General features: G+C 44.8%; 2 protein-coding genes across 4 annotated transcripts in view; one reads left to right on the top strand and one right to left on the bottom strand.

Annotated features, from left to right (window-relative positions):
- Positions 1-1,322, top strand: part of LOC119166878 (beta-1,3-galactosyltransferase 1) — a 30,782-nt gene extending 29,460 nt beyond the window's left edge. The window contains exon 3 of the mRNA XM_037418262.2: positions 361-1,322. Coding sequence (XP_037274159.1) covers positions 361-851 — 491 coding nt within the window. The 3' untranslated portion in view covers positions 852-1,322. The remainder of the gene's footprint in view (positions 1-360) is intronic.
- Positions 1,323-3,648: 2,326 nt separating this feature from the next.
- Positions 3,649-26,850, bottom strand: part of Acf (ATP-dependent chromatin assembly factor large subunit) — a 60,062-nt gene continuing 36,860 nt past the window's right edge. For 2 of the 3 annotated variants that reach the window (XM_075867517.1, XM_075867518.1), the window contains 11 exons: positions 23,197-23,407; positions 21,246-21,325; positions 17,196-17,305; positions 17,021-17,095; positions 13,110-13,357; positions 12,446-12,639; positions 9,891-10,093; positions 8,422-8,502; positions 8,186-8,326; positions 7,777-7,910; positions 3,649-4,223 (listed from right to left, as the gene is read on the bottom strand). In XM_075867517.1, the coding sequence (XP_075723632.1) occupies positions 3,813-4,223; positions 7,777-7,910; positions 8,186-8,326; positions 8,422-8,502; positions 9,891-10,093; positions 12,446-12,639; positions 13,110-13,357; positions 17,021-17,095; positions 17,196-17,305; positions 21,246-21,325; positions 23,197-23,407 (1,888 nt within the window). In that variant the 3' untranslated portion in view covers positions 3,649-3,812. The remainder of the gene's footprint in view (positions 4,224-7,776; positions 7,911-8,185; positions 8,327-8,421; positions 8,503-9,890; positions 10,094-12,445; positions 12,640-13,109; positions 13,358-17,020; positions 17,096-17,195; positions 17,306-21,245; positions 21,326-23,196; positions 23,408-26,850) is intronic. The other variant, XM_037418261.2, reaches the window with a different exon arrangement.

Below are 26,850 nucleotides of genomic sequence, written 5' to 3'. Positions count from 1 at the left end.
GCAATAACGGCTTAAAACCGATGAGGTAAGGTTGAGGTTGGTTTGTGAATACGGGTCTTGATGATGTGAAGTAATCACGAGGCTACACATCAACAAAGCAAGAGCTGTTTCTTTAGAATGTATTTGCTATCGGTGTAAGGAACGAAAGAACCTGCGTGTGATGCCCTGGTAACGATAACCTGCCATTACCAACTTCAACGATGTTGGTACTCCAGTATGACGGCGTCAATGAAAACCGTCTACTTCTCAAAAATAATTCATCAGTCTCAAGTGATAGTTACATTTAAAAGTCTTTTCAAGGACCTGCTGCATCTCTTCTTGCACTATGGCGTCTCATTAAAACTTTGCTTCTTCTCGCAGCACTGGACCGGCCATCAATGGAGGACGCCATCTTGTGTCACTCGAACCCCGAGCGGCGCATCCTCCGGCACGGCGAAGGCCCACTGCCGAACCGCTACCTCAAGTACTGCGTGCCCAGGGACCAGCTTCCCGGAGAGCTGTTTCCGCACTACTGCGGAGGATTTGCGTATGCCTTCTCTCAATCCTCGGCCAGGAGGCTCTACCAAGCGTCCCAGGCCACGCCCATCTTTTTCATCGAGGACGCCTACGTCACCGGTTTTTGCCGGCTCAAGGCCGGCCTGCGCACCATCGGGCACCCAGGCATCACCCTCAAGCCGCGGGTGACACTGGCTCGGGCAAGCTGCGCCTTCACTCGCGAGAGTAGGATCACCTCGCACGAGCTTGGACCGCGAGACATGCGTCTGCTGTGGCGTGAAGTGAACACGCAGGCATTTTTCTGTCCACGCCTCTTGGGGGTGATCAAAGCAAAGGGTCGAACTAACACTCGGTGATGATGTGATCTAGTAAGCGAACGGTGTGCATGAACACGTGCTGGTAGAGCGACACGATCAGCCAGCCCAGTGACCGCTCAACCGATGCACCTTGTGCGCCTGGTGAAAACGGCTCAACAGCACCCAAACTCCGGCTCAATCGCTAGTCAGCGCACATCGTGAAAGATGAAGATACTGTCGCGCGTTTAAGCGTTGCCAATAAGTGGCTATACCACTGTTTGGTGGCTCACTCATGGCCATTTTCAACCAGCAACTAAAGGGCAGTCATTATCACTGTACGAAAAAGTGACACCGGTACGCTACGTGACAGAACCTGAAGGTTTAAAACGAAGGTACAACTAATATTCCAGACACCAACTAGTGCTTGAACGAAAAACACCACCGTGCATATAGTTGTGGTGTGTTCCAAAACTTCCAATCTGAATACCACTTTAATTCAATCGTGTCTCTCCAAGTAACCGAAGAAAAAAATCTGCATTGCTGAACAGGAACAGGCAGAACACCAAATTGAACGGTGAAATACACCATGTGTTCTCGCAAGACCATCAATGGCGTTCAAGCATGCATTGCCTAACACCTAGCAAAGTATTTTTATAGACTACAGGCACTTCCAGCAAATGGTCTTGTGGCAACTCTCACCTTACTGTGAACAGACAGTTTTCACTGGCATTCAGGTGACTCATGAATTTCAAAAAACAAAAGAACACATTTCAGGCTCAGTCTTGCACAAACAAGGCTTTTATTTTACTACTCATGGGAGCCGAAGGTGCACACAGCGACAGCTAGTCGTCATTGTTGCCCCCCGAGCCAGCAGAGTCGACGTCGCACGTACCATGCAATCGGGAGAGCACATGAGCCTCGATGACGTGTAGTAGTCTCGAGGATTTTCGAAGCCAGTCGACACGAAAATTGTGCACAAACTCTATGGTGTCTCCAGGCTGTGCATTATAGATGCAAAGGTGCCCAATCAACGCAAGTGGCTGCTCGTGGGACTCGCATGACAAAGAAAGAGCACGCGTAAAAAGACTGTTCAACAGACAGCGAAAGTGCCCAGCGAATTCACTTCGGCGAGTACCCTACATCGAACGAGTCTGGGAGTCTTCATTAGCACTCAACGCCGCAATCCGCAAACTTGTGCGGCTGCCACAAATGGTCAAGTATCCAGCAAGGCAAACGGTCGGCTATTTGCAGCGGACGTGCTTCGCTCAGTGTTTTCAAGTATCATTCTGAATGTATAATGCGAACCATGTCGATTAAAGGGCATTACCACTTCCGCAGAGAGGTGGGCTGTGAAGCAAAGATGCACCTTTCAGTATCATAACTGAAACTTGCACTGGTCTTTTGCCTTAGCAGTACAGGAATAAATGCAGGCTAATAACTTCGAAGCAGGCAAAGTCATTTCTGCCTAGTCATTCTTACTGATGCCACACCAGGCACAAAGTGCTATGGTCTGCTTTCACACATACTCAAAAACTTTGAATCATTATCATTACTTTGATGAAACTAGAAACAAATTTTAGTAGGCATAAAAATGTCGCTACAGCAAATGAAAAGCTATGAAGTTCTAAAAGAACGCTTTGCAGGAACCAAAAGAAACCTTTAACAACTAAAAGTGAACACGGTATGTACATTCACAAAGGGGCCAGTGTTAGACATTTGAATACTTTCTCTGGTTGCTAATAGCATATTCACGAAGGAACCGCACTACAAATACCTATGTTGCTAGCAGCAGGCTTCGCTCCTCAGGGTGTTGCAGAACTTGCCTGGAAAACACCAATGGCAACTTTCACATCTGGTTAAACTTCTCTAGATCAAGTTTTGATGTGAATGCAGTGAAAAGTGCCAGTGGCTTCGCAGCCTGCTTTTTTTTTTTTTGCTGCACACGCTAACACTGCATTATTCAATCATCACAGGTGTCTAGGCAAAGTACAGTGTTATCACACTGATCCTGAAACTCATGCAAAGGCCCATGCAAGATTATTTGTAAACCTTTTCAAATGACACCAAAGGGTAGCAAACTAACTTTGATGCTAACGACGCTCTCAACCTTCTTGCATCTTAGATGCAGCATTAAAAACTGCATTTATGTACAGCAAGAACAGACACCACACCAGGACCTGGAATGGGAGGAGCTCATTAACCACAGATATCAAGAAGTTTTGAAGCCATGCGTTCTAATGCTTTCAATAAAAAAAAGACGAAAACTTCAAAAGAAATCCTGCGAATTGTACATACGTATGAACACCTTAAAGATGATACACGAACTCAGCACCTACAAGAGCTGCGAAAACATTACATAAGGTCTATGGTATTGAAATAGCGCAAGACTGCTGCCACAAGGCGTACATATATGAAGAGGCAAAAGAAAAAAAGCTGACAATGTGTTTTGTGTGCCCATCACAGCGACACTTTCAAAGAGACTCGCCTAGTTGCATTTTAACCCTATATAGTAAACGCTCATTTACAATTACCCAGAATAGCAATAAACAGGTGTGCAAAAGACGAGCCCAGGAGTCATTTTTAGAGAAACCGATGCACTGGCATGTTTTCAAATCACCGGAGAGAAAGGACAGGCAGATGCAGCACAACACGCTGCGAGCCAATCCATAATGATGGTCACTGCTTAACATCGTCAGTAGCCTTCTACACTCACACTCGCTCTATTTTGTTTTTTTTTCCTTTTAAGTATGATCAATCTCGCACATCGTTCAAAGAACCATTCACTCAATCTTTCCTCAAGAGCCAATGGAATTTCCAGATGGCCTTCCAGTTTCAAACACAAGAGAGAAAAATGAAGTCGAGCCAAAGTTTCAATTTTTTTCTAATTAAAAAAAAAAGGGAGAGAAGAAAAGGGGAAGGACACTGTACATGATGGTAATGTGCGAACTGAAGAGGGAAAAAGTAGAAGGGGGAGAGTAATGATAGTCTTCAACAAGACTGGAAATTGCGCGAGCACTCTAATCAGTTTGTGCGGCGCCTGCTACTGCTTCTGGTCGACGAAGCCGTCTTGGCAGGGCTCACCGCCGGTCGCTTCGCTGAGGCGTGGTCTTCGTCGTCGCTGTCGCAGCAGTGCCTCTTGATTGCGCGCTTGGACGTCCGCTTGCCACTGGTCTCCTCATCCTCGAAGCACGGGGCGTGCGGAAACTCTCCGAGCCCATGGTGGGACAGGAGTCGCTCGAAGGTTCCCAGCAGGGCGATGCCTGCCGAGTGCTCCAGTGATTCGGGCCGGTTGTAGACGCTGCAGTTCTGGAAGATGAGGTAGATGTCTGCAACAAAATCCTTGGTGGTGCGGTACTCCATGCCGCTCAGCTTGCCCCGGATCTTGCCCAGGTCCATGGGTCGTCGGATGACATCGTAGTAATCGGGAACATCCTGCAGGAGATTGGTGGACTGTTAAGAACAATGGCTAGCAAGCCACTAAGACACCAGTAAACGGGCTGAGACTTTTTTTTACACTCCCCATACAATCTCGCCAATTCATACAGTAGACCGTGGCGATCACATTTACTGAATATCAGTGTCTCGCAGCCCTTCATTTAGAAAAATAATCCCGCACCCATCTCCCTTGCCTGACCGATCCCCCTCATACGTGCAGTATGGCGACCGCTTGCCCATGGGCAATGTTACGCACCACTGAGCTCATCGATTGGTTCTTCGCCCTACGAAATGGCGCCTTGGCCTTGTGTCGCTACAGTGCCTAAAATACTTGAAGTGCAATTACCGCAAAGAGGTGCACATGGGAACTTTTGAGGCCGCTTGGCGATACATCCACTAGGTGGCGTGCTCTCGCTACGAACACCTAGGATTTTAACGTTCCGCATCTCTCCTTTGTGTAAGCATTTCGCCTGCTTCAAACCTTTCTTAATGATTTTCTCAGAACTTATACTTTCAGTATATTTCAGTACACGAACGGTCACGACCATTTGGTAATAACGATTCTTCGTTAAAACTTGGCACACTTATGCATCACATTAGTGGGTGTCCAATGGACCTCAGTAAGCAAAATCGTGCAACAAGATTTATCATGGCTGACTGTTACACGAAGGTTCTCCTGGCCCTAAGGCATATATTCTTGGTTATCTAATCACCGAGTTTACAATATTCATCGGATCTCATTTTTTTGGTTTACTGGCCAAAGATTATTTTATGCCCCTTCACAAAATCTGTTTTTCTTAAGGGGAGACACTCGTCTTAAAGGTGAAGATTTTTCATCATTAAAAATATTTTAATAAAATTAGGTGCATATGTGCTTCTGTTTTCCAAAATGTAATTAGTTTTATTGTATCTCGATTAGTTCTTAGATTATGAGAAAATAAGTCTAATTAGGTTATTTCTTACATGTGATTAAGGCACTTTCCCTCGATATTTTTTTGGTTCAGTTTAAGATGCAGCTGTAGCCAAATATTTGCAATGTGGAGCTATGCTATATGTATTAATGCCGATATACATCATCACATAAACATTTTTAACTTAGTTGATGCACTATAATTCTGAAGTGTAATTCGCTCAATGTTGGTCTAAAAAAAAAAAAAGAAAAAAAAACCCGTGACACCGAGAAAATCGCATTTGAAGTTTTGACGCTCACTGCAGAAATCGCTAAAAGGAATCGTCAACAATAAATTTCATTTAGATGTTCCCTATCTATTTTCCTGCTTTGAATTTAATTCGATGTTTCACTGTCGATCATTTGTGTAATAAATCTTTTTTTTAATAGCAGATGCTTGGTTTGCGATCATAGAAGAAAAAACAGCCAAATAAACACACAAACAAAACTTGCAATTGGAGGTGGAACTGAAATAGTTGCCTTACCTACATGATCGTTCACTAGCAACAAAAGTAAATAAAATAAAAATAGAAAAACCTCACGAAATTTTTAATTCCCATTTCCACGACACACACAGTTGGCAAATAAAGATACTGTACACACACACAAGGCACAGAAAGAACACAGCATAATTCGAACACACATTGGTGCACTTGACCTATTTGCACCGCAGAGAGCACACAACTAGCGGCGAGCGGCCGTGTACGCGGGTGTCAGTGCCCCCCAGATTTTCCTTTTTGGCACATCGCGGAGCGGCCTCAGAGCCGGTGGCGCGGTCTGTACACTTCCCTGTTCTACTGTACACACTGTACTGTGGCGATGCAGTTTTAGCTGCGCAGTCCGCATTTTCATTTTTCTGTGATGCCCTCTGCTGTTTTGAACAGCCCGAGACTCTGGGAGAAGCGGTATTGCCAGAACGAAAACCTCCGAAAAGAGATGCCTCACTTTTGTACCACTAAAAGAACAGTGCTCCTCCCTCCACGCTTCCTACCCATGCTGGGGGAAGCCCCGCTCGGTTGTTGGTTGTGCGCTATTGGCATATCACGAACGCCGTGTCACGTCGCCGGAGTCCCGACGAGGGGCTACTTCTTCGCGGAGAAGGGTGGCGAGCGGCTGCGCGAAAATTTGAAACGGACGTTCTAACCCTTGCGATTTTCTTATTGTAGTAAGTATTCGCAAAATTCTTGCGGCAGCATGTTCACATTGCAAAAGCGTGCGTGGTATTTTTCTTGATTAAAATTTTTGAACTTCAAGGTTGTTTACTGGCCCTTTCATAATACCAAAAAAGCACTAAGCAGGCACCCCTACCCAACCCCCATTGATAAAAGAATTGGACCAGATATCGAGTAGAATCTTCTGCTCAGCTGCGGACAAAGTTCAAGATGCCGATAGAAGAGCCTATAAGATGAATCACACTTGTGCTTCTAATAGAATGTTTCACTGAATAGCCACGTATTTACTTTTTTTTTACCGAGTAAGATGGTAGCGTTGCATGAAACTTGATGAGTTATAAGAAGGTCTTTAATGTTTCGACAATTTATGACAACTCATAATGCGACTTAGAGGCACCACAAGTGTAAAAGCATGAAGAAAATGGGCACGTATCTAGAGACTATAAGAACTTGGGTTCCTAAGGACCACTGCAGCAGGATTCTGTAGAGCAGAATGAAAATGAATAGGAGAGGGGGGTGTGCTTGCTAGGAATTTTACAGCTATTGGTCATACAGATTGAAGGGTACTTGTAATGACTATAGCTTTAGTGTAAGCCCTAAGTTCAGCAAAATCAACAGCATTCTGTCTTGAGACGACGGCACACAGTGCACCTGACTATCACCTGTGAATGGCAAGCTAACTTCCGCACCAACTGAAGTGCCTTTTCTCTGCTAATGTAAACACTGCGATGACTGGAGTTAAATATTTGTTGCTACAACATTAAGCATTGGGCTTGGCTGCACAGCATTGCCAGAATGAATGATGAATCTTACCATTACGCCCGAGTTTCAGGCATGAAACCAGTGACACAAACGTGAGTTGGTGTAGGAACGTCAACTACTATCTCAGACATTAGAGAAGTGCTTGATGTCACAAAAATGAGCAAGTGCCATTGGATGGAGCACCTACACTCAAAAAAAAAAAAAAAATGGAGTATTCGAGTAGTAGTTCTGCTACACAACAATAATAGTAATCCGACTTCTTGCATTTTCTTTCTTGAAAACCGGATGCTGGCCACTTTCCTGTCGGGATCGCTATGTCACACTGATAACGCCCGCGCCGTTCACAACTACCGGAACCTTGGTGATAGCACGAGGAAAGTACTCGAAGTAGATCACAATTATGGTTTTGTAGCAGAAACAATCCCCAAATACTTAATTTTTTAAAAGTGTATGCAAATTATTTGTGGAAGAAGCGGCAATCGCTGTGGGCAGAATTGACCATTTTTTCCCGAAGTTGCCATAGAATGTAGATCACAGATACAAAAATGGATTTGCAAACACCATTGAATTGATAATTGTTGCTCATAATGATTCGCCCTTAGAGCCACAATCTCCAATTTCTCAGATAAAAAAAAGGGTATCGTTGCTAACATATCAATGCACTCACCCGACGGCTGACTGCGCAGTGGAAGGGCCACGAATTTTGGTCGTGGACAAGCGACTGAAGAATCTCGTCACAGGCTTTGAAGTCGAGTGGGAGGTCTTGGCTGGATCGTCGTGACGAGGCACGTGACGTAATGCCTGTTTCAATACAAAGTGATCAATGTTCTCACAACATCCAAGGTTTTAGTAAAAACTTACAAGTTGCCCGAAATACAGCCCGCGCTCCAAACACATTGTTAGCTCCAAATGTAACGATACTTTCTGTCCCAGATTCGCTTTGCCATTATACATGTTCAATGGGACAATAAGAGCTGACACGACCACATGACAACTGTATTTACTATGCTCGTTAAACAAAATGTGTGACACAATAACAGCTCAATATACAAAGCTAAGAGCAAGTCCGTGCTCACCTTCCTCGCTGACTGAGGAGGAATCCTCCCAGCTGACCCTGGAGCGTTTGAAGCTTATTCGGGGTGGACGGTACGGATCAGACTGTGCAGAGGGCTGTTGCTGCTGCTTTTTGTCTGCAGGGGAGGGGAGCACACAGCTTTCTGCATGCAAGTTACATAAGTACCAACGGAGAGCAGAGATGGAGGCTGCGAACACACAGCCCAAACTGTACAAAAGGACGATGGTCACCACTTACTGTGCTCCTTCTTCTGTCGCCTCTCGATGTAGCGCTTGGACTCGGCAGCAGCGCTTTGTGACCTCGTCCTGGTGCCCTTACCTGTGGCGGAGGTTTACTTCATAAATAAAGTATGACACCCCCAGAGCTATGCACTGATTGTAAGAACACCAGCAGTGCAGGACTACAAATTACAATGAACAGCCTAGTGTTTGGCTACTTGCATTTGAAATGCTGAAAAGAGTTCTTATACGAAAGCACATTTAAATAAGTATGGCAATTTCAAAAGAACAGCCAAATGAAGCACTAATCCTTAGATTGAGAAACCGTTATTTGAACACAATCATAGGTTGAACAACAAGAAGAGAAAATGATGGGCAGGGTTTCATTTTTATTACATTTGTGCTGAAACATCAGCCCCTGATATCACAGACAGCCTTTGTTGGCGCTTCAGCCAATAATGCCTGCCATGTCAGGGTCTCTGGCTCTGATTCACTTTTACTAGTATAAATTTACGCGGGCCAAAGCAGATGCTGTTAAAATCTACAACACGGAATAAAAGAAAAACGGCAACAAAAATAAAAGGGGAAAAAAAATTATGTTACGGCTTCTGCAAGCTTTATTCACAAACTAAACAAGGCGCCCATGTGGGAGCTGAAACGTCTCTTGAAAATCTTGCCCCCTTTATGTTGTCCGGAATTTTCGATTTATTTCAATATAATTGTCCCTGAAGAGACAGGATTCCGCTGAACTCTCGACTATAAAATCTACAACAATATGGTGAGCTTGGTGCGAGAACTTTAGGGCTATGTCGCAGCACACACTTTTTCCTTATATGCACTTTTTGACTTGCCAAACATCTTGCGACTAGACTGGTGCTTTTGGTATTGAGAAACGACAATTTACAAATACTACCAATGAAACTGCCGTAGAGTGGCCCTTCTAGATGCGTGCTTCTGTGGCATTTCTTATCGTAGCTTAAGAGATGAAAATGAATAAGGAGGGGATGTTCAGGAATTCTAGAGAAAAGTTGTTCAGGAATTCTAGAGAAAAGTAGAGTGCCGCATTGCATACTAGATGGCGCCGTAGTATCTTATTTGCATTCAATGCAGTCAAAGTACAAGCTTATCACAGTGATCGCCAGCGAACCAGGGAAATGAAGATACGCATACAGGTGCTCTCAAGTTTCGCATTAGAGAGTATGAACACTCCAGCCACCCCCTTCAAGCTGGCGTTCGCTACAGCGACACAGACAGTTCAACCGCTGGATACATGACAACACATTCCACAAGACACTACTTCACCTCATTCACAACACCGGCCTAACGGCGCACATTTAACAAACATACCCGCAAAAATATTATGCCTTAAAGACAAGTCTTTTAAGAAAAAAAAGAAAGAGTATCTATTAGCTGGCGAATTTTTTTTTCTCTGCAAACTCGGGATCCACGTCATGCCAGAGTAAACTGTGCAAAGAAACAAGCACGCACCCCTAGCCGATGGCCTGTCTGACGAACGCTGCTTTGCGACCGTGCACTTGTGGCAGTTCCAGTTTCCACGGGGTAGCCTTCGCAGTGGGGGTCGCGTGCACTCCAGGTGATAGGCCAAGGGGCAAGAATCGCAGCAGATGAGTGTGCCACCCTTGCCACACGCGTCACAGGAATCGTCGTTGCCGTCGGACGACGATTCGGCTCTGCGGGCAAACGCAAAAGCAAGACGTGAGTTGAAGTACACGGCATGACTTAGTGACAATAACTGTTTTGTTACCGTACGAAAATGCTTATTTTTCATATATCCCAAGCAAAAAGTTATTGCCAGTTTGCAAAGTACTCCAGCATGCATTGCGGCATACCAAACTTTGCACAATGAAATGCTCTTTTCAAAAAATATATGTTGCAGAGCAACAAAAATATTTTGGAATGAATAAAAATGTGGAGTGTGTGTAATTTTTTGGATTCCAGCTCCTAAACAGTACAATAAAAAACTCTATGCAAAAATATTCAAAACAAAGAAAATTCAGAATATACGTTTTGAAGATAAATGACACAAACAGTATAAATAATAATAAATGTTGTACAAAATGTTTCTATTAATGTAGACAAAGAAAATCGGAACCGATGCGCTACTTCTTTGCTCGTGCCCTGCAGTGGAGCATTGCTTGGTTTTTAGTGAGGCACAAGTGAACTCATACATTTTTTCTCTGTAAACTTTGGTTTTCTTGCTATTAGAGCCTGCAAGTGTTCCAATATAGATGGATGCCCGTGATGTGAACGATCCCTCTATAAATCAGATGTCAAATTAACTTTGCTATTTTGTCTGACGTCACCTCTTTCCACGAGCCACCTCGCTCCGCATAGGTTGGCAATCCAATATAAGCACCCAAGCATATATTTTGGCATTGTTGCACATCATCTTGAAAAGACGAACAATATCGCGAGCAGTTATAAAACGTTTTGCGCTGCTCCATGGTCAGGGCAGAGATGTGCTTCGGTGGCCTTCTTGTCGGGAGGAGAAATTCTGCAGCCGGCGCCAGCACACCGCCCCAGCGACGCGAGGACCTCGCACCTAACCACAGTAGCTACAGTCGAATCTCATTAATTCGAACATGCTTAATTCCAACTTCTGGTTAATTAGAACTGATGCTGTGGTCCCGTCAAAGCTATGTGTATTCCAATGGGCGAAAACGCCCGGTAATTTTAATGCGCAAGCACTTGCGACGGTTATTTCGAACATACCGCGCTCCGAAAATGCTCACAGCACTTACACCCAATCCGGCGGCGGCACCTTTGGCACCTCAACATTGCGTGCAAAGAAGGAAAAGAAGGGAAAAAAAAGGCTGCGGCGGAATGTTAACTTTCTCTCAAATGCTGATCTGCGACGCGCCAGTGCCACGCTTCTTTTTCGTCCCTGCCACGTAGACCCTTATTTTTCCACGCCGCGCACAATGAGAGGAAAAAAAAAAAAAAAGCCTATCTGCTTCTCTCCGCGTCGAGACGCTCCTTTCCCCATCGCGTGCTGGCCACGCTGTGGCTGAGGGTAGCAGCGGAGACGCAGTTGTTGTCGTCGTCTTTAGAGAGCGTCGGCACTGGACATTATCGCACGCAACTTCTCTTGCCAGGAGAATGCTGAAGCCGAAGTAGAAGGCGCGCACTCACGGGCGGATGACAACAATGCCATAGGAGCGACTAATGACACTAGATGCGGCCCTGTGTCTTGTATAACGATACAAGCGAAGCCAAAGCTGCTGTAAACTGACTGAGAAGGCCACCAACACATTTTATACCTGTGGCTGACCTTTGTACATACTTTGTTGACAAATGAATTTTCCTTGACTCCTAGCAACAACTCTCAATATATTGCAAAGCTGGCATAACTTTCTGGTAATTATTACTGCTCAACATTGTCAGATGGTGAAGCTGACACCTTAATTTGATATCTGACTAGCAAAGATTCTTTTGATCACAAAAGTTTGATGTTACTGTAGCATAACCATGAGGAGCCCACACTTTTGTCAAGTTCGCCAGCCAAGTGAAATTTCTTAACACACGCACATTGGCTCATGCAAAAATCTGTCAAAATAACGATGTTATCAAAACGGGCAAATTCAAATTGATTCAGAAAGTTGAGTGGCTGGACTAACTTGCTGAAAGTGCTGGGTACATGAAAAATTCAACACGCCAAAATCGACGATGCGAAACGTCAATCACCGGTGATCGATATGAATAGGCGAGGTAATGGCAGAGTTAAAGCCATTTCCACACATGCTTCCTAAACTGAGACAGAACATGCTTGAAGTTTTGACAAGTTAAGCTCGCGAACTACCATTCCATTTTTCAGTTTTGAAATAATGCAAGACTCAAATATGCTCTTATAATGGCATTGCTCGTTCCTGCTACTTGTTTCTTCTGCTTGGGGCTACTAACAATTTTCAATGTACGTGCGCGAATGCAACTAATATTTACAGTACCACAATGACTGCTTTGTCTCTAACAAACTGCATAACTCTTAGTTATTTTATGGTGAATACAGTGAATGAATAGCTCACTCGTCCTCCTCTTCGGCTTCATTGGACTCTTCGTCCTCCTCATCCTCAACCTCTACATCGTCCTCATCTTCGTCTTCCTCATCCTTTTGCTCGTCCTCTTCTTCTTCTTCCTCGATGTACTTGCGCTTGGCAGGGGTAGCTGGCTTCTCCTTGGGACGACAGGATACGCAGTACCAGTCGCCTATCGGGATTTCCTGCAGATCAAGAATAGATGTATTGTCACACACTTGGCATTTGAAATTATACGTGCATTTAGCACAAATGACAGTGTAAACTGTAAAAGAAGCGAATGAAGAAGCGACCCCCTGGCGTTAACGTGCATCAACATTCCACAGCAACTCGGGCCTCTAGAATTTCACCCCAACTGAAATGCAATGGCCTTGGCCAGGATTGTAACCACTGTACCGCCGATGTGGATAGTATTTGTCATGACCTTGCATGACACGAAGTGTCATTTACTGGAGTCCAAATGGGGTGATTCATTAGGAGCAGTTTCTTGTACTCGGTGTCTATTGGTGAATGTATGATGAGAGGCGGGCTCACATTAGATGCAGCACGCTGCCCTACTCGCGCTTAGTGCCCACTCAAGCCAACATGAAGAGCAGTGCTCTAGCCTCCGTGCCGAATTTTGCGATGTGAATTGGTACTTGAAACAGCGACCCACCTCGAGCGGAGGCTTCAGGCAGTACAAGTGGTGTCCGCGGTCGCATCCGTCACAAAGCAGCATGCGCTCGGGGTCTCTCCTCCGTCGACAGATGCGGCAGTAGGCCTTCAACACCGACCGGTCCCACGCGACGCTGCGCTCCAGGGACGACAGGTGCAGGAAAAGCTGGGCCACCGACGTGCACCCGCTCACCGACTCGCGCCAGTTCTCCAACAACGACGACTTGCTCGGTGGCTCATCAGGCACATCTATTGAGTCATAAGGTTTTTTGAAATCAAGTATATGAATGCTGAGATCAACAAAATCTACTACCGCAAAATCCAGAGCAAGCGTCCCATTCTCCCCCATTTACGGGATATTTGAAATATCCCAGGCAAGCAACCCTCCCATCATGCCATTTTTAAAATTCTTTTTGACTTGTTCTCCACAGCAGAATCCTTCAACGGTGATTCTTAAGAACCAAACTTCTTGGGAGTCTTCTAAGTAAATAACTACAAGTGGCACTGAATAACAGTCCCAGGTTGAAATGCACAAGATATACCTGTTTACATGGACAGGACGCTGACTCCTGCTGTAGCTCAGTTAGCATCGAATATATTATTCGAAAGCTGAAGGTCCAGTCCCTGCCAGCGACATGTCATCTTTTCGCCCACTTTAATTTCTTCACATTTACTGTATTAGCTCGCGTAGTAATGAACCATCTTGCATGATGAACCCGCCCCCAACCTTGATCCTTGAAAAAGAAAAAAAAAAAAACCTTTCTCATGTATCTGTTCATTTTACTTAGGTGAGATAGCCAGTGCAGTTGGTGATAGAAACAACGCTAAAACACACAATTAAATCACAAAATAATGACGAAATAAAAGTAAAAAAAATTGGCCCCCGTATCTGCATGTTTCCGTGAATTTCGACAAAAGACAATAGTCTTGCGTATGGAGAGAGTGAACAAAACATTCATTTGATGTTCTGCGCAAGAAAATCGGTGAGTGGTATTCTGGAGGCGCTGCGTTAGAGTGCCTCGAGCGTGCAGCGGAGGCGAACGAGCGCATCGTCACGTCACACATGAGCGCCATCTGGCAGTTTTATTAGAAAACAAAGCGCGTGGCTCTGAGATGGGTGTGCGCGCCCATCTCAGAGGTGATAAAGTATAGAACTCAACGCGACGCCTAGGTGCCATTACCGTCTCGTCTTAGCAAAGCGTTGAAAACACTCCCCGTTCCGTGCAAGCGTTGCATGGTCAGCGCAGCGTGATAAGCGCCACGGTCCTGAAAATTACTTATGTATGCCTTTTCTAGTAAAAGAAGCACATGCAGAATATATACGTGTTGTTATGGTACCCCAGACATGTGCAATAATTGCTTTTTAATTGACAATTGCACAAGCATGAACGCTCAACCTTGAGCAACATCAGTGGGCGCTGCGGATGGGGTCGGCCGTTAAAAGGCAAGTACCCAATGCCGTTAAAAGAAGACAGACAGAGAATGTACAGACAGACCAAAATTTTTGCGCCGAAGGTCCCCAAAAAAGACTACCGTCTTTCAAACAGTGTAAGAACCACGCTAAACAGTTGTGAGCAATGCGAGCGCGCACGGCGTCAATCAAAATTTAAAAGTCACGTCATTTGCGGCAGAGTGCCATCTGTTGAGCGCAGAAGAAACCTCGTTGCTTATAGCACCACAAAAACATAGCGGCGCGAAAACAATGCAAAAAAACAAAGCAAAAAACAAAGCGCAAGCTGGTGCGACGACCCAGTTCACCCGCTCGGCCGCAGCGCATGTGCGCAAACACCCGACGCTGCGTTGTTAATGTCGGGTTCGTTGGACATCTGCTGCACAGGACATGATCGGCTGGTTTTGAATTCAAAGATGGTCGAGTATGCTCTGGAGAATAGGAGCCGAGCGGCTTGACAACACTTTGGCGTTGATCCGCGAGTGTTTGTTACGAGAGAAAACGACTTCGGGCTACAAAAAAGGTTCGCCATGCATTTGTGGGCGAAAACAAGGACAGTTTCTTCTTGTGGGGAGCGAAGTTCTCGAATAACAGCTCCATATGCCACTGCATTGAAGGCCCGCATCGGTTAGACAGCAAGTTTCTTAATAATGCCATGCAAAACATTTGCCGTTATAACTCCCTGTGACCCCCCCCCCCCTTTTTTTCCACGTAGTGAACCCTCCCCCCAAATAGACCTCTCCCTGTTTCTTCCTCCAGCGGCATCTTTCTGCATAGCAGAGCTGCGTGTCTGCATTCATTCGACAGAAATTCCTACATTGCTATGTTCTAATGTCACAGCTTTTGAAAGAAGAGGGTCGCAAAAGGGTCACTGCTCATAGTGTGGAAATTTGCTCGGCGTAGTTTGATGGACGGAGAAACTTTATTTAGAGTACTGAGAGACACGACTAGCACGCAGTGGGCTTCACCCACGTAGATGGCAGCCATAAAAAAAAATCCGTTTTTTTTTTTTTTCAAAAGGGAATGTTTTGAATGCACACGGTTACTGGCACTTTGAGAAATATTTGCATGGCATGAATGTAAATTTATTCAATTTATATCGTGGCATGTGCAAAGTAGTTTCAAACAAGGTACAGCATTGGCAGCAGCATGGTCTTGAGCTGCTGTGCGCCACGTCACGAATAAGATTCTCACTCATTGCCCAAAAGTCTGATTGCAGATGAATGAAAAAAAAAAGAGAAACACTTCTTGCCATGAATTAGGCTGAGGTTAAGATATCCTCGTGAAAATCAAAGTGAAATTCTGCCGCTGTGTTTCTCAATAACCCAGTGAAAATTCATGTGATGTAAAACCCGACATCTTAATAATATATAATATTATCTGGCACAGTTACCTTGCTGCATTTGACGTAAGAAACACTTATAAAGTGTTTTCGTACCTATATTGCTCCTTTAGGCATGATACACACTTCTATTGCAAATTGTCACTTCATAAGAATCGAGCTGTAGAAGTACACAGTAGATAAGAAACTAAAATCTCCACTGTTTCCATTAACTCGTATTAGGTATCCGATAATACGAGTTATAGCCGTGGTGAAGCGTATAGGTAGATTCGGCAACGCTACAACATGCTTATAGCTCATGCGTGGTCATACATATCACCCGGAGATCATGCATTTCTATTTTTTCTGCACGCTGCGCATATGCTGAGATGTACCCACTCGCAGATGATCACGTCAACCGTATTTTTACCTCGACCACAATGTCGGATTGCGAAGTTCCATCGACAACCGGTTACTGAAGCCGGCCCACAACGAATACCAGTGTTTTCACAAACAGGACGCATAGCGTTATTCACACTGCACACACCATGCCAATATTCCCAGTTTCACCGTCCGTAAAGGGGAACCAATATTGTCAATGTCTTTCAAGGCACACTACACGCCACAGCCAACACTGCACATTTTCGAAGACGATGGCGCTGTTCCTCGCACTGGCCGCCACGTGTGTTCCCTTCTCTCAGATAAACAGCTAGCCAGCACGGCGAATATTTCATCACGCACTTCATCACACACCTAGATGTTCTCCGACACATACCACAGCTAATGTTGCCACTGTGAAATGAAGATTAAGCCTTCAAAAAGAACAAAAAAAATTGCCCCAAGCACCGAGCGACTGTACCCCACTCAGCCACCGGCGGGAGTGTTTTGCCAACCACCGCCTTGCACGTGCACCGGTAATGACTCGCTGTGACGTACCCCGGTAGAGGTCTATTGGAGTCAACTCTTCTGGGGAGGGAGGGGGTCATTACGCGAGTAAATGAGGTATATCTTAATTACTACAAATCACATCCCCAGTACGTTTCTCATTAATGTCGTGCCTAACAAAGAAAAATTCCTCTTTTTTCATTCATACTTTTGAACAGTCAACATTGTTATGAAAGCATGAACGCTAATATCTTACCTTCCCCGTCTTCCTTCTTCTGCATGCGGGCGAGCTCCACAGCTTTCCGTTTTTTACGCTGTTCTTCAGACTCTCCTGCAAAGTTCAGAAAGTGCGCAACCATCAAAGCGTCGTTCAAAGTGGGGAAAACGAACGACGCTTGAAAAGCTTGCTCGTAACAGCGGAGAATTCTTACCCAGTGGCGGTTGAAGAAACTTTGGCTCGATGCCCATTGAGACGTCAAGTAGCGCTTGTGAAAGGAAACGAACTTCAGCCTCGTAGTCCAATGTGGATGCAATTTTTACTCTGTAAAGAACAAAAAGAAAAAACTTGAACAACGCCAATGTTCAGAAAGTGCACAACCATCAAAGCGTCGTTCAAAGTTGGGAAAACGAACGACGCTTGAAATGCTCGCTCGTAACAGCGGAGAATTCTTACCCAGTGGCGGTTGAAGAAACTTTGGCTCGTAATGGCATTAACACATTTTACTAACATTTCATTACCCCTTCAGACATGTGAAATATAAAATTGTCCACAGAGACTCTCTTATAACTACACTATAACCTCACTAAAACTAACTTGCATCTGACAAGAAAGTACGTTTGTTACACTCAAACCTCACTATAACAAAGTTGCATCTTACATGAAAATAAGTTCGTTGCATCTAAAACTTCGTTGTAACGGTTTATTTCTAACACTATATCTACTGCAAGACTATTTTTCATTTGCTTTGTTATAACAGATATACTCATTATATCCAAGTTCATTATATCGAGGTCCAAGTGTATATCTGAAAATTTGTTATAGACGTATATCTGTAAAACTATGGCAAGATTGTTTTTCTATTTACTTTGATGTGACCAGCAATTCTTTGCATCCGTGTTTGTTATACTGAGATTTCGGTGCACTGTATCTGTAACTATGCTTCCCATTTGTTTTAAATTTTTCCTGCAGTTGTCCCCAGGGCCGACAATGTTTCCAACTGCACAGGTTGATAAAGCAGCTGACTAACAATAGCATAAGAAAACAGACTAGACATAGAGGCCCGAAACTGAACAAGTGGTGTGCGAACTATCAACCAGCATTCATTCAAGTTGCATTCGTCTCTCCTTTCATGTGCTACCAATAAACACAACCTGATAGTTTGTGGTTAACACTTTCAGTCTTATCCTTCTATGCTCATCCTTGTGTAAATTTTGTTTTTATGTTAGAAAACAAGGGGTAAATGCCCACAGACATTCCGACTCAATACTGTTACAACCTTTATCGAAAAACTTGTGCACAATCATGCCATCAAAAAAGAACCCCACAGCAGTGCTGCACTTTTTTTTTGTCAGTCCTGTGATTGTGCGCTGGTCCTTTTGACAACCTTTGACCAACAAGCCCACATTTATAATACCTTAAAACCTATCATTAAACCAAAGTTCACTGAGGTGTATTGATGACCAGAAAGTTCGAATAGCTGTTGTGAAATCTGAAATTATTGCCACAGCACAGCTACACTACATTTTCACAAAGCCACTTGCTAAACAAGTGCGATTACAGTCGATTCCGGAAATATCAAACTCGTAGTGGACCGCGAAATAGTTCGAAATATCGAGAATTCGAAATACAAAATATGCATATTTAAGGCCTTCGCTCAAAAACAAGGTGCGAACTGCAGGTTACGACACCTTATTTAGTCTGTAAACTTTTCTTGCTTATTGCGCGCATGTAAAGTTCCAGTCATCCTTAATATCATTAAAGCTTTTCAAATAAGCGAACTTAGCTCCTTCGGCCACAACGTTGGTTGACGCAGAACGCCGATGCAAGCTTTGTAGCGCAGCAAAAGCTTGGTTAGCGGCGGCAGCGAAGGTGTTGGCGCAATCATAACCGCACGGCTACACTTCCGCGGCAACAGCAGCCGAAATCTCAGCATCGATGCAGCCAGAAACAGCATCGCCATCTGTACCGATGAAGTCGCTACTGTCCGAGATGGTGCCCAGAAATGCTAAGTCGCAGAATTCACCGAGGCACCATACGCCGTTGTTCGCGGTCGTGATGCACCCGAAGTCATCACCTGGCCCGCAAGGAACGTTTACAACATAGTGTTTCACTTGACATCACTCCAAGAGCCAGTCATAATTTTTATCGCTACGTGTGGGTCAACGTTCAGTCAAACTCCCGAATGAGGATTTATCAGGAACGAGGCAAGAGGTGCACAAAACCACAAAACGCAAAAGACGCAACGCCGAGTTCGTCCGAGTTCTCACCATCAACACGTTAGCGATATCGATGTCACTATGGCTTTGTAGCTGGCAGCCGCTGCTTTTAGCGACATTAATGCAGAAAAAAAAAAGTGTGTTTTGAAACCGAAAATACTAAAAATACATAACAAGGTAGCACATATCGAAGGCCATGCTTTTCAAGGCTTGCATGTCATTGTGCACTAACAACAAGGAAGGGAATGCGAAGCACATACAAACATTGCAGTGTGATCGCCGGGGGTTATTCCCCATTTTCATTTCGGTGCCTTTGGCAATCAGTCTTTTGGAAAACATTATGTCCGCGGGCTAAGACCTGCAGATCGCGCATCAAATGTACAGATGTAGCAAGTGCCGCGCAGCAAACCACATCAGCGCGATAGAATAACACGCGTTTTTTTCGTCGCCTACGCGCGAAAAAGAATTGGAACTTGTTAGAACGCAACCCAAAATTGATCAATATTTGCCAGGAAAAATGCACTTTCTGGGCTTCAGCGCAGCGCAGCGTTCGATATATGGGTGCACCGGTCTCATACTTTTGCATAGGAAGTTCAAGAGAATGTTTTAACTGTTCGATATAGCCAACAATTCGATATATCCAAATTTGATGTGTCCGGTATCGACTGTATTATTATTGTTTTGTTTTTTTTTCATCACCACAAGCTACTGCTCATTACAGCTGTTACCTGAGCCGCAGTAAAAAACATCAACTTTCCTAGGCTAAGCTGCTAAGCAACAACTTAAAAACGCATAGGAAAACATGATTCAACTGTATTCAACAGCCATTGCACGACATGGTTTTCGACGACAAACCCAAGACATCAATGAGACCATCACGTGCACGGATGAGTGCCCCCTCACGCCAACTGCTTCTCCCACACCTGCCATCACCGACGCCAGCTTATGTCTACAAGCACAACTCTGTGAAGTATCGCCAACATCATTAGCTGATGTGCGCGATGCCAATGGCCATTCGAAAACTCGTCGGAGCTGCTTATCTCTGTCCGTCAAGTGAACAAACAGCCGTGCCTTCAGACACTGCCATGCCAGCGCCACCGCACAAAATCTTGCCGATGGTTCGGATCCCTCCTCGCCAGCCGTGTGAACGGGATACCCGCTGGACAACTGGGCCTCTAGTAAGCTTCTACCAGAAGCATTGCCTCAGAAGTTAACAATTGCTAGCGCTGCCGTATGCCCACCATGTCGTACGTGTGGTCAGCCAGCTTCAACATCACCTGATGCACCCGTGTTCACACAAAAGCTAGACGCAGCTGCACAGCTCTCTGTAATCGACAAACGCCAAGCCCCACCCCACAGCACCGCCGCGAGGCTCCTGCCCAGAGGTCAAGGACGACGCGAGGTTTCTAGTCAATATGGGTCCAGCGCAGCAGCGTTTTTTCACCTCTGTTCGCCCTCTTGCCTGTGCTTCGATCGATGCATCCCATTTCAAAACAAGCCATGTCTCACTGCTACATGCACACGCAGATTGACACCCCAATGGCATGTTCATGTGCTCAATCGAAGGCTCAACCTGTCGAAGCTTTGATGGAATATCCCGCTCAGTTTCAAAGAAAGCTATCGAACCTGGGACATCAGCTTCATTTCAGTACACCCGATGAAACGTCCTTGTGCGATACCCGCCCTTTACGCCACTTGCAGCACCGACGTGCAAAAGACAACTGAAAACCCCTTCGCTACTCTGCTGTTCGACCAGGACTGTCTAATCGACACGTTTTGACTGCGGCTCTGTCTACACGGCGGGGGGCCCTGTTGCATGCTGCTGGTGCCGGCGCAGCAACGACAACGAAGTGGATGCAGGTGCGAGGCGGCACGCAGGAGGCTTCGAATAAAACAGTTGGTTTTTGTCATTCGATGTAGCAGTACCCTTCTTCTACCTTCTGCTACACATTTAACAAGTCTACTCTGCTAAAGCGAATGTCTCAGAGACGCCTATGGCACCATTACTGACAGTCTTAACTAGTTTCAAAGTGGAGCGCACTTACAATTCTGTCTGATCCTTGTCAGCTGCCTCGACTGTCGCCAAAAGGGCATCCAGTTTCTCTCTCCATAGGACCCGATCAACCTGCGCAAGGGATCAAGAAATAGGAATGATTAGTATGCCCACTTACCCGTCAATTGAAAGCTATGAGAGGCAAAATAGCATAAAAGCTCTAATCAATTTTCGGATGCTACAGCTAGACCCCATGTCAAGAATGAGACTAGATAACAATAAATATCAACAGTTTAAAACATACACTTTGAACACACTGCACAATGTTTTTAAAAAAATCAAAGAAAAAAATGGGAACAAAAAAATTGTTATGACACACAATAAAGCTTAGTAAAATAAAATTGTTGAGCCCACTGAAGAAAAACCTGAATTTGTAGATCGAAGCAAAGTAAAGAAGGATTACCGCCAGTATCCTGTGCCCGTAAATGAGACTCACATTTAACAAGTATGATTGAATAAACATTAACCTGCAATGTAAATAACAATGACAACAATAACAATAGGAACACTAAAGGGTGGGGCACCGTACAGCTATGCATTGGCATCATTTCCCTAAAAAAAAAACGATCAGTGGCGTGATTATGTTACAAGTAACATATTACTGTATTTACTGAAATGTAACATGAACTTTCTTTTGTAAGTTATTACTTTTTGAAGTAGACCCTCACGCTACAACTGAGCATCAATATTGCAGTCTGAAAAGTGCACTGGTGCGCCCAATTATGAAGTACGGTTTTGGCCATTTTTTGTAATATATGTTGGCAACAATGCTGGCTCTGCCATTTGAATTCACTACTCTCCGTTTCCATTAGGTGCTGGTGTGTGTGGGGATCTTGGTGGCTCTGGTTGCCCTCTCAAATGTTTCGACTGACCTTCAGCTCTTCCTTGCAATGGGAACTTGTCATGCTCAGTACAACGCCCGTTTCAAGAAGCGTGCTATTTTGACAGCTGAAGAAATCAATCCAGCTAATGTGTAGACATTACTGAAGTGACCATATGCAAGTGGTGGCTCCAGCCAAAACTCTTTTGCAGGCACGAGCACAGGCGCCACTTCGAATTGGAGCAGCTTGTTTGTGCTTTCCCGACAAAACAGTGCAATCGCCTTGTTGTGGTGGGTGTTAAACTAATACAGTTGAAATCGACTGATGTCGCTTGGCACATGAGCACCACGTGAACGAAGTTGAATGCCATCACGTGGGTTGGTGCAAAATAGCACAGTTTGAAACAGTGTTTAAAAAATGTGCTTTTTCAAGCCTCAGCTCACATCACGTTACATTACTTGCCTTCTTTTTTCACTAGAAGAAGTCACCCCTTGCGTTACTTTTGAGGATTTTTTTTTCCTGGATGCAATAAAGTCATTCCTTGTGTTACAGTAGAAGAAATACAGCAAAAAGAATGCACATATTCAAGCATGCAAGCAACTGTTTGGCGGAGACAAATCAGCACATGATGAGAGGCGGCCATTACAGCAATGACCACAGATACAAAATTTTTGAGGTTTCATATGAAAAACTATGATATTATGAAGCATGCTGTAGACAGGGCTTCGTATCACTTTTGGCCATTTAAGAAAAAGGCAAATCTCCAAAAATACAGAAACATTCACCTAAATAGAAGTACACAGTCATTTTATTTCTTCCCAATCGATATTACTATCCCTGTGGATGAGAATTGGACCTCTGTCCTCAACTATCAACTCAGGCAGCAACGAAATATGAAAGTACAATCAGAATAATACCCAATGCTGCAGACTTCAACTTCTGGTGTTAAAGCAGGCACACATGCATGACTGCGGCCTAGTGAGGATAGTGTTGGCCTGTTTTTACGGCAGACTGGTTTGATTCAGGAGTTTTAGCTTCCGCATGTCAACAGCAGCTACAACTCACAAAGCACAATAAAGTTCACATAGAGAGCTTGGCTTTTAAAAGCAAGAACACACGTGCCTTGATGATGCCTAGACTGCCAGAGTACAGCTTCTCTTCCAGGTCGAGCAGTGCTTCCCGGAATCCATAGACCTGAGCCAGCCGAGATGGGTAGCCAGCCATAACCGATGGTTTGGGTCCGGACTGCAGGCGCGATGACTTGCGCACCTCGGCCTCCCCTTCGTCCTCTACGGGCCATGTTACGTCTGGATTTAACTTACGGCCAGGACACCTGGCAAAACGAGAAAGAGAGAAAGCCATTTTCAAGGCGCACCAAAGGCTTCCTCCTTGCTACGATTGGAAAAAGGGTGAATGCACATGCAACATATTTGACAGTAAATGTTAGGCACGTGGTACTCCAGAGTTCCGCTAGAGGGCCATTACCTCCAATAATTTCTTGACATTCCAAGCAACTGCTTGGATAAGGTTTAGAATGCTACCACAATAAATCAAGCCTAAAGGGGCAGCACTACAAGTTGCTTCTTAAATACCACAAGTTAAAAAAAAAAAACAGGTGCCTGTTTTCTCCAGGCCTTTTAGAACTTCCAGCATTGGCTGCGGTATCACAATGCGCACCTGATATGTGATACACAAGAAGAAATTATTAGTCCTTGTGCAGGAACACATGCTTGCTGCAATTATGGCACCGTTTTGAAAAAGACTTATGTACAACTGCAACACCACAACTATATTTCGACTTCTCTGTGGCTTAGAAGCTTTGTGTGGCTTTGGCGAAATAGAATGGCGAATTCCCACTTCTAATACAGAGTAGACCACTTATAACATAACCGCTTATAGTGCAGAACCAGTTACAAAGCATTCATTTGCGACTCCCGTTTACCCAATAAACAATTGTATCGGGCCAGTTGGTAAGGATCCATCTTGATTGTTGTAATAGTGGCTGCGCTTCGTATCAAGATGGATCCCGTTTACCCTCCTATAAAATGCCATGCATATGCATACCTTTTATTGTCCAGTCCTTCAGGCTGAAATACCGTTTATAACGCAGTTGCCGGAAGGAAAATCTTTGACAAATGCGGTAGCGAATGCGGTCTGAAAGGTGGCACGCTGGTTGCGCCATTGGGGAGCGAGCGACGAGGTTATTACGGAGGAGAGGGGATGCGAAGTGAACAAGCGAGCGAAAGAAGAAAAGAAAAAAAGAGGGGCAGTTGCCACGGCAACAAGCCTTCGCACCGGCACCAATGTTGCTGTGTACTCGCATCGTTAGCGTGGCTCAACGTGACACACGCGATCCCGTCCTTGTAAACTGACTGAACAGCTTTCCGCCTGGTAAAAGGTCTTCATCATCGAGCTTGCTACAGATACTACTGCGTTTACTACCTCGTTCATAAATTTCAAACCATTTACGGCGTTATGACGCGACTTTTCCCCTTTGCTGCCGGTGCGCTGCCTACGTTATTGGCAACGCCCATGAACTGTTGCGCCGCCACGCGGAATTCAGGAGGATCTTTTCGAGCATGGTCAGGCAGCAGACACTTTCTTGTTCGGCTGTGCGAGCCTCGGTGTTAAAGCGTTAGCAAGAAACGAACACTAACCATTTTGCACGTAGCGTGCATCAATGAATAAACCGAACCGTCCGTGACACGATAAATCTGATTCATTTTAGTGAGAAGCGAAGTTTTCATGAATATACGTGGCAACTCACGCTTTCGATTGCTTATAGCCCGCAGAGTACACATACAAGCTTTGAGAGATTTTCTGTAGTCAAGTAGGTTAGCTAAATGTGTTAATCTGACTGCAATTCAAGCTCTGCTTGTTTTAAGTGCGCATAGCATTCGTCAGTGCTTTTGTAGTGCACGAATTACATAATATTCATTTTAGGCGGAAAGTCGTGCAGGCTCGCGATTTGCTCTCAGAACCATGGCCAACGCTGCATCGCTTGCTTTTATACGTTTGTTTATAAATGGCAGCGCCCTGCAAGCAATCCTATAGCGACTCACTTGGAATGGGCTTCAGAGCGAAATGTTCTCTGCGCCCAGATAAATGGGCTGTTAGTGTTGTCGAAGTCGTTTAGCAGAGGGAACACCACAGATCGCTTTCAGCAGTGATGGTGAAAAAAGCCATCGTGACGAGGATTTTCATTTACTGGGCATAGAAGGTTGTCAATGCACCGAGAGTGACAGTGACGAACGATCAGCTGCTAACTCACGAAGAGAGAGTTACACCTCACATCCCCTCGTGCGTTAATGTTTATTCACTTTTGTAAGTCGCCGTGATTCGCTTTTGTAAGTCGCCGTGAATAAAAGCATGGTTATTCTTGTGCATAGCATGTAGTCCAATTACAGTGGATATTATGGAGTGCCGCATGCTGCAAACACGCTCACGCTCTACCAGCAAAGCGAAATGATTAGAGCAATAAAATGTGGAGTTACGACCACAATCTACGCCTCTCTGCTAACTTCTCCTGCACTTCACCGGTACCTTACGTATAACGCTGTGGTTCGAGGAATTTTCACATTGCGTAAATATATAATATGTGTGTATTCTTTTTGATATCCTTGTTTCGAATGAGCTGATGGAACCTGCCACATACGAGTGCAATGAATTGTGCACGGGTAGATTCTGAGCATGGCTATGAAACAAGCAGAAAGTTAAATGCTTGTGCTCCATTTAAGAAGCAGCGTTGCATAATATGTTTGGAAACTATAGCCCCACTAAACATTTGGTCTCGTGCAGCCACGATGGTGTGCTACTTGCTAGCGGCCTACTACTGCGGCAAACCCATCAGGCGAGCTCGGTACCAATTACCTCGGAGTGCCGTTCAGTTCATACATCAATTTTAGTTTGCGCAGTTTTCTGTAGCACACACACAATTACGCAAGGCATCGTTGATGCACGGGCGATCATACTGACACCACCCTTTGCACTGCGATAAAAGACGAGGTAGTAAAACTTAAGCAGTTTCTATCGTTTGGGAAAGTACTTTGGTCTGATATTTATTCATTTGACGATCTAGAGTTCACTTGGTCAAAGCAGCACGAGGCATACGTCCGTGCGTCCTATCTTTTCTTATGCGAGTTCATGGGTTGACCCTCCTCCTGCACCCATCTTCGATTGCACAGGACACCACCTATAGTCTGTGAGCATTGCAAATAAGCTCAGCAGGTGTTTGTTGATCCAGCCATGAATGCGAACTTTGTATTTATCAGGAATGCTGTTCTCGGTTCAGTGCTTGAGTGCGATCTTTTAAACGATGGATCTTCATGTCGTGGACAAACTTTCCGCAATATCCTGAACAGCGTGCTAGGCCTAATCAGGGTTGCTTACGTTGCAGTAGCGGACGCGAGCTATTTAAGTAGCGGTAAGGTACGGAATCAACGAAACTTTCTGTGGTGGCTGCATTTGACGGGAAAGAATATACCTATGTCATTAATAAAAGCAAGGGTGGCCTGTGAAGTACTCGAATGGTTATTCGCAGTTCGACTGCGATGTCTTGAAATCGCATGCACGCTTGTGAAATCGAATGGCTGGCGTCTTTCAGCACGTGAAATTTCGGACGTCATTCGACATAGTTTCTATTGTGTAATGCGCGAAATCGAGGCAACTTTAGAAGTAGTCAGCGAATTTCTGCGACGGTGCTTTTTTTTTGTTAGACCCCCCCCCCCCAAGTTCATTTCGTTGGCAACGCGTGACTCAGGACGTCAAGCTTATTTT

Source organism: Rhipicephalus microplus, chromosome 6 (genome assembly GCF_043290135.1).
Source record: "Rhipicephalus microplus isolate Deutch F79 chromosome 6, USDA_Rmic, whole genome shotgun sequence".
Lineage (NCBI taxonomy): Eukaryota > Metazoa > Arthropoda > Arachnida > Ixodida > Ixodidae > Rhipicephalus > Rhipicephalus microplus.
This window is presented reverse-complemented; position numbering and strand designations above follow the sequence as displayed.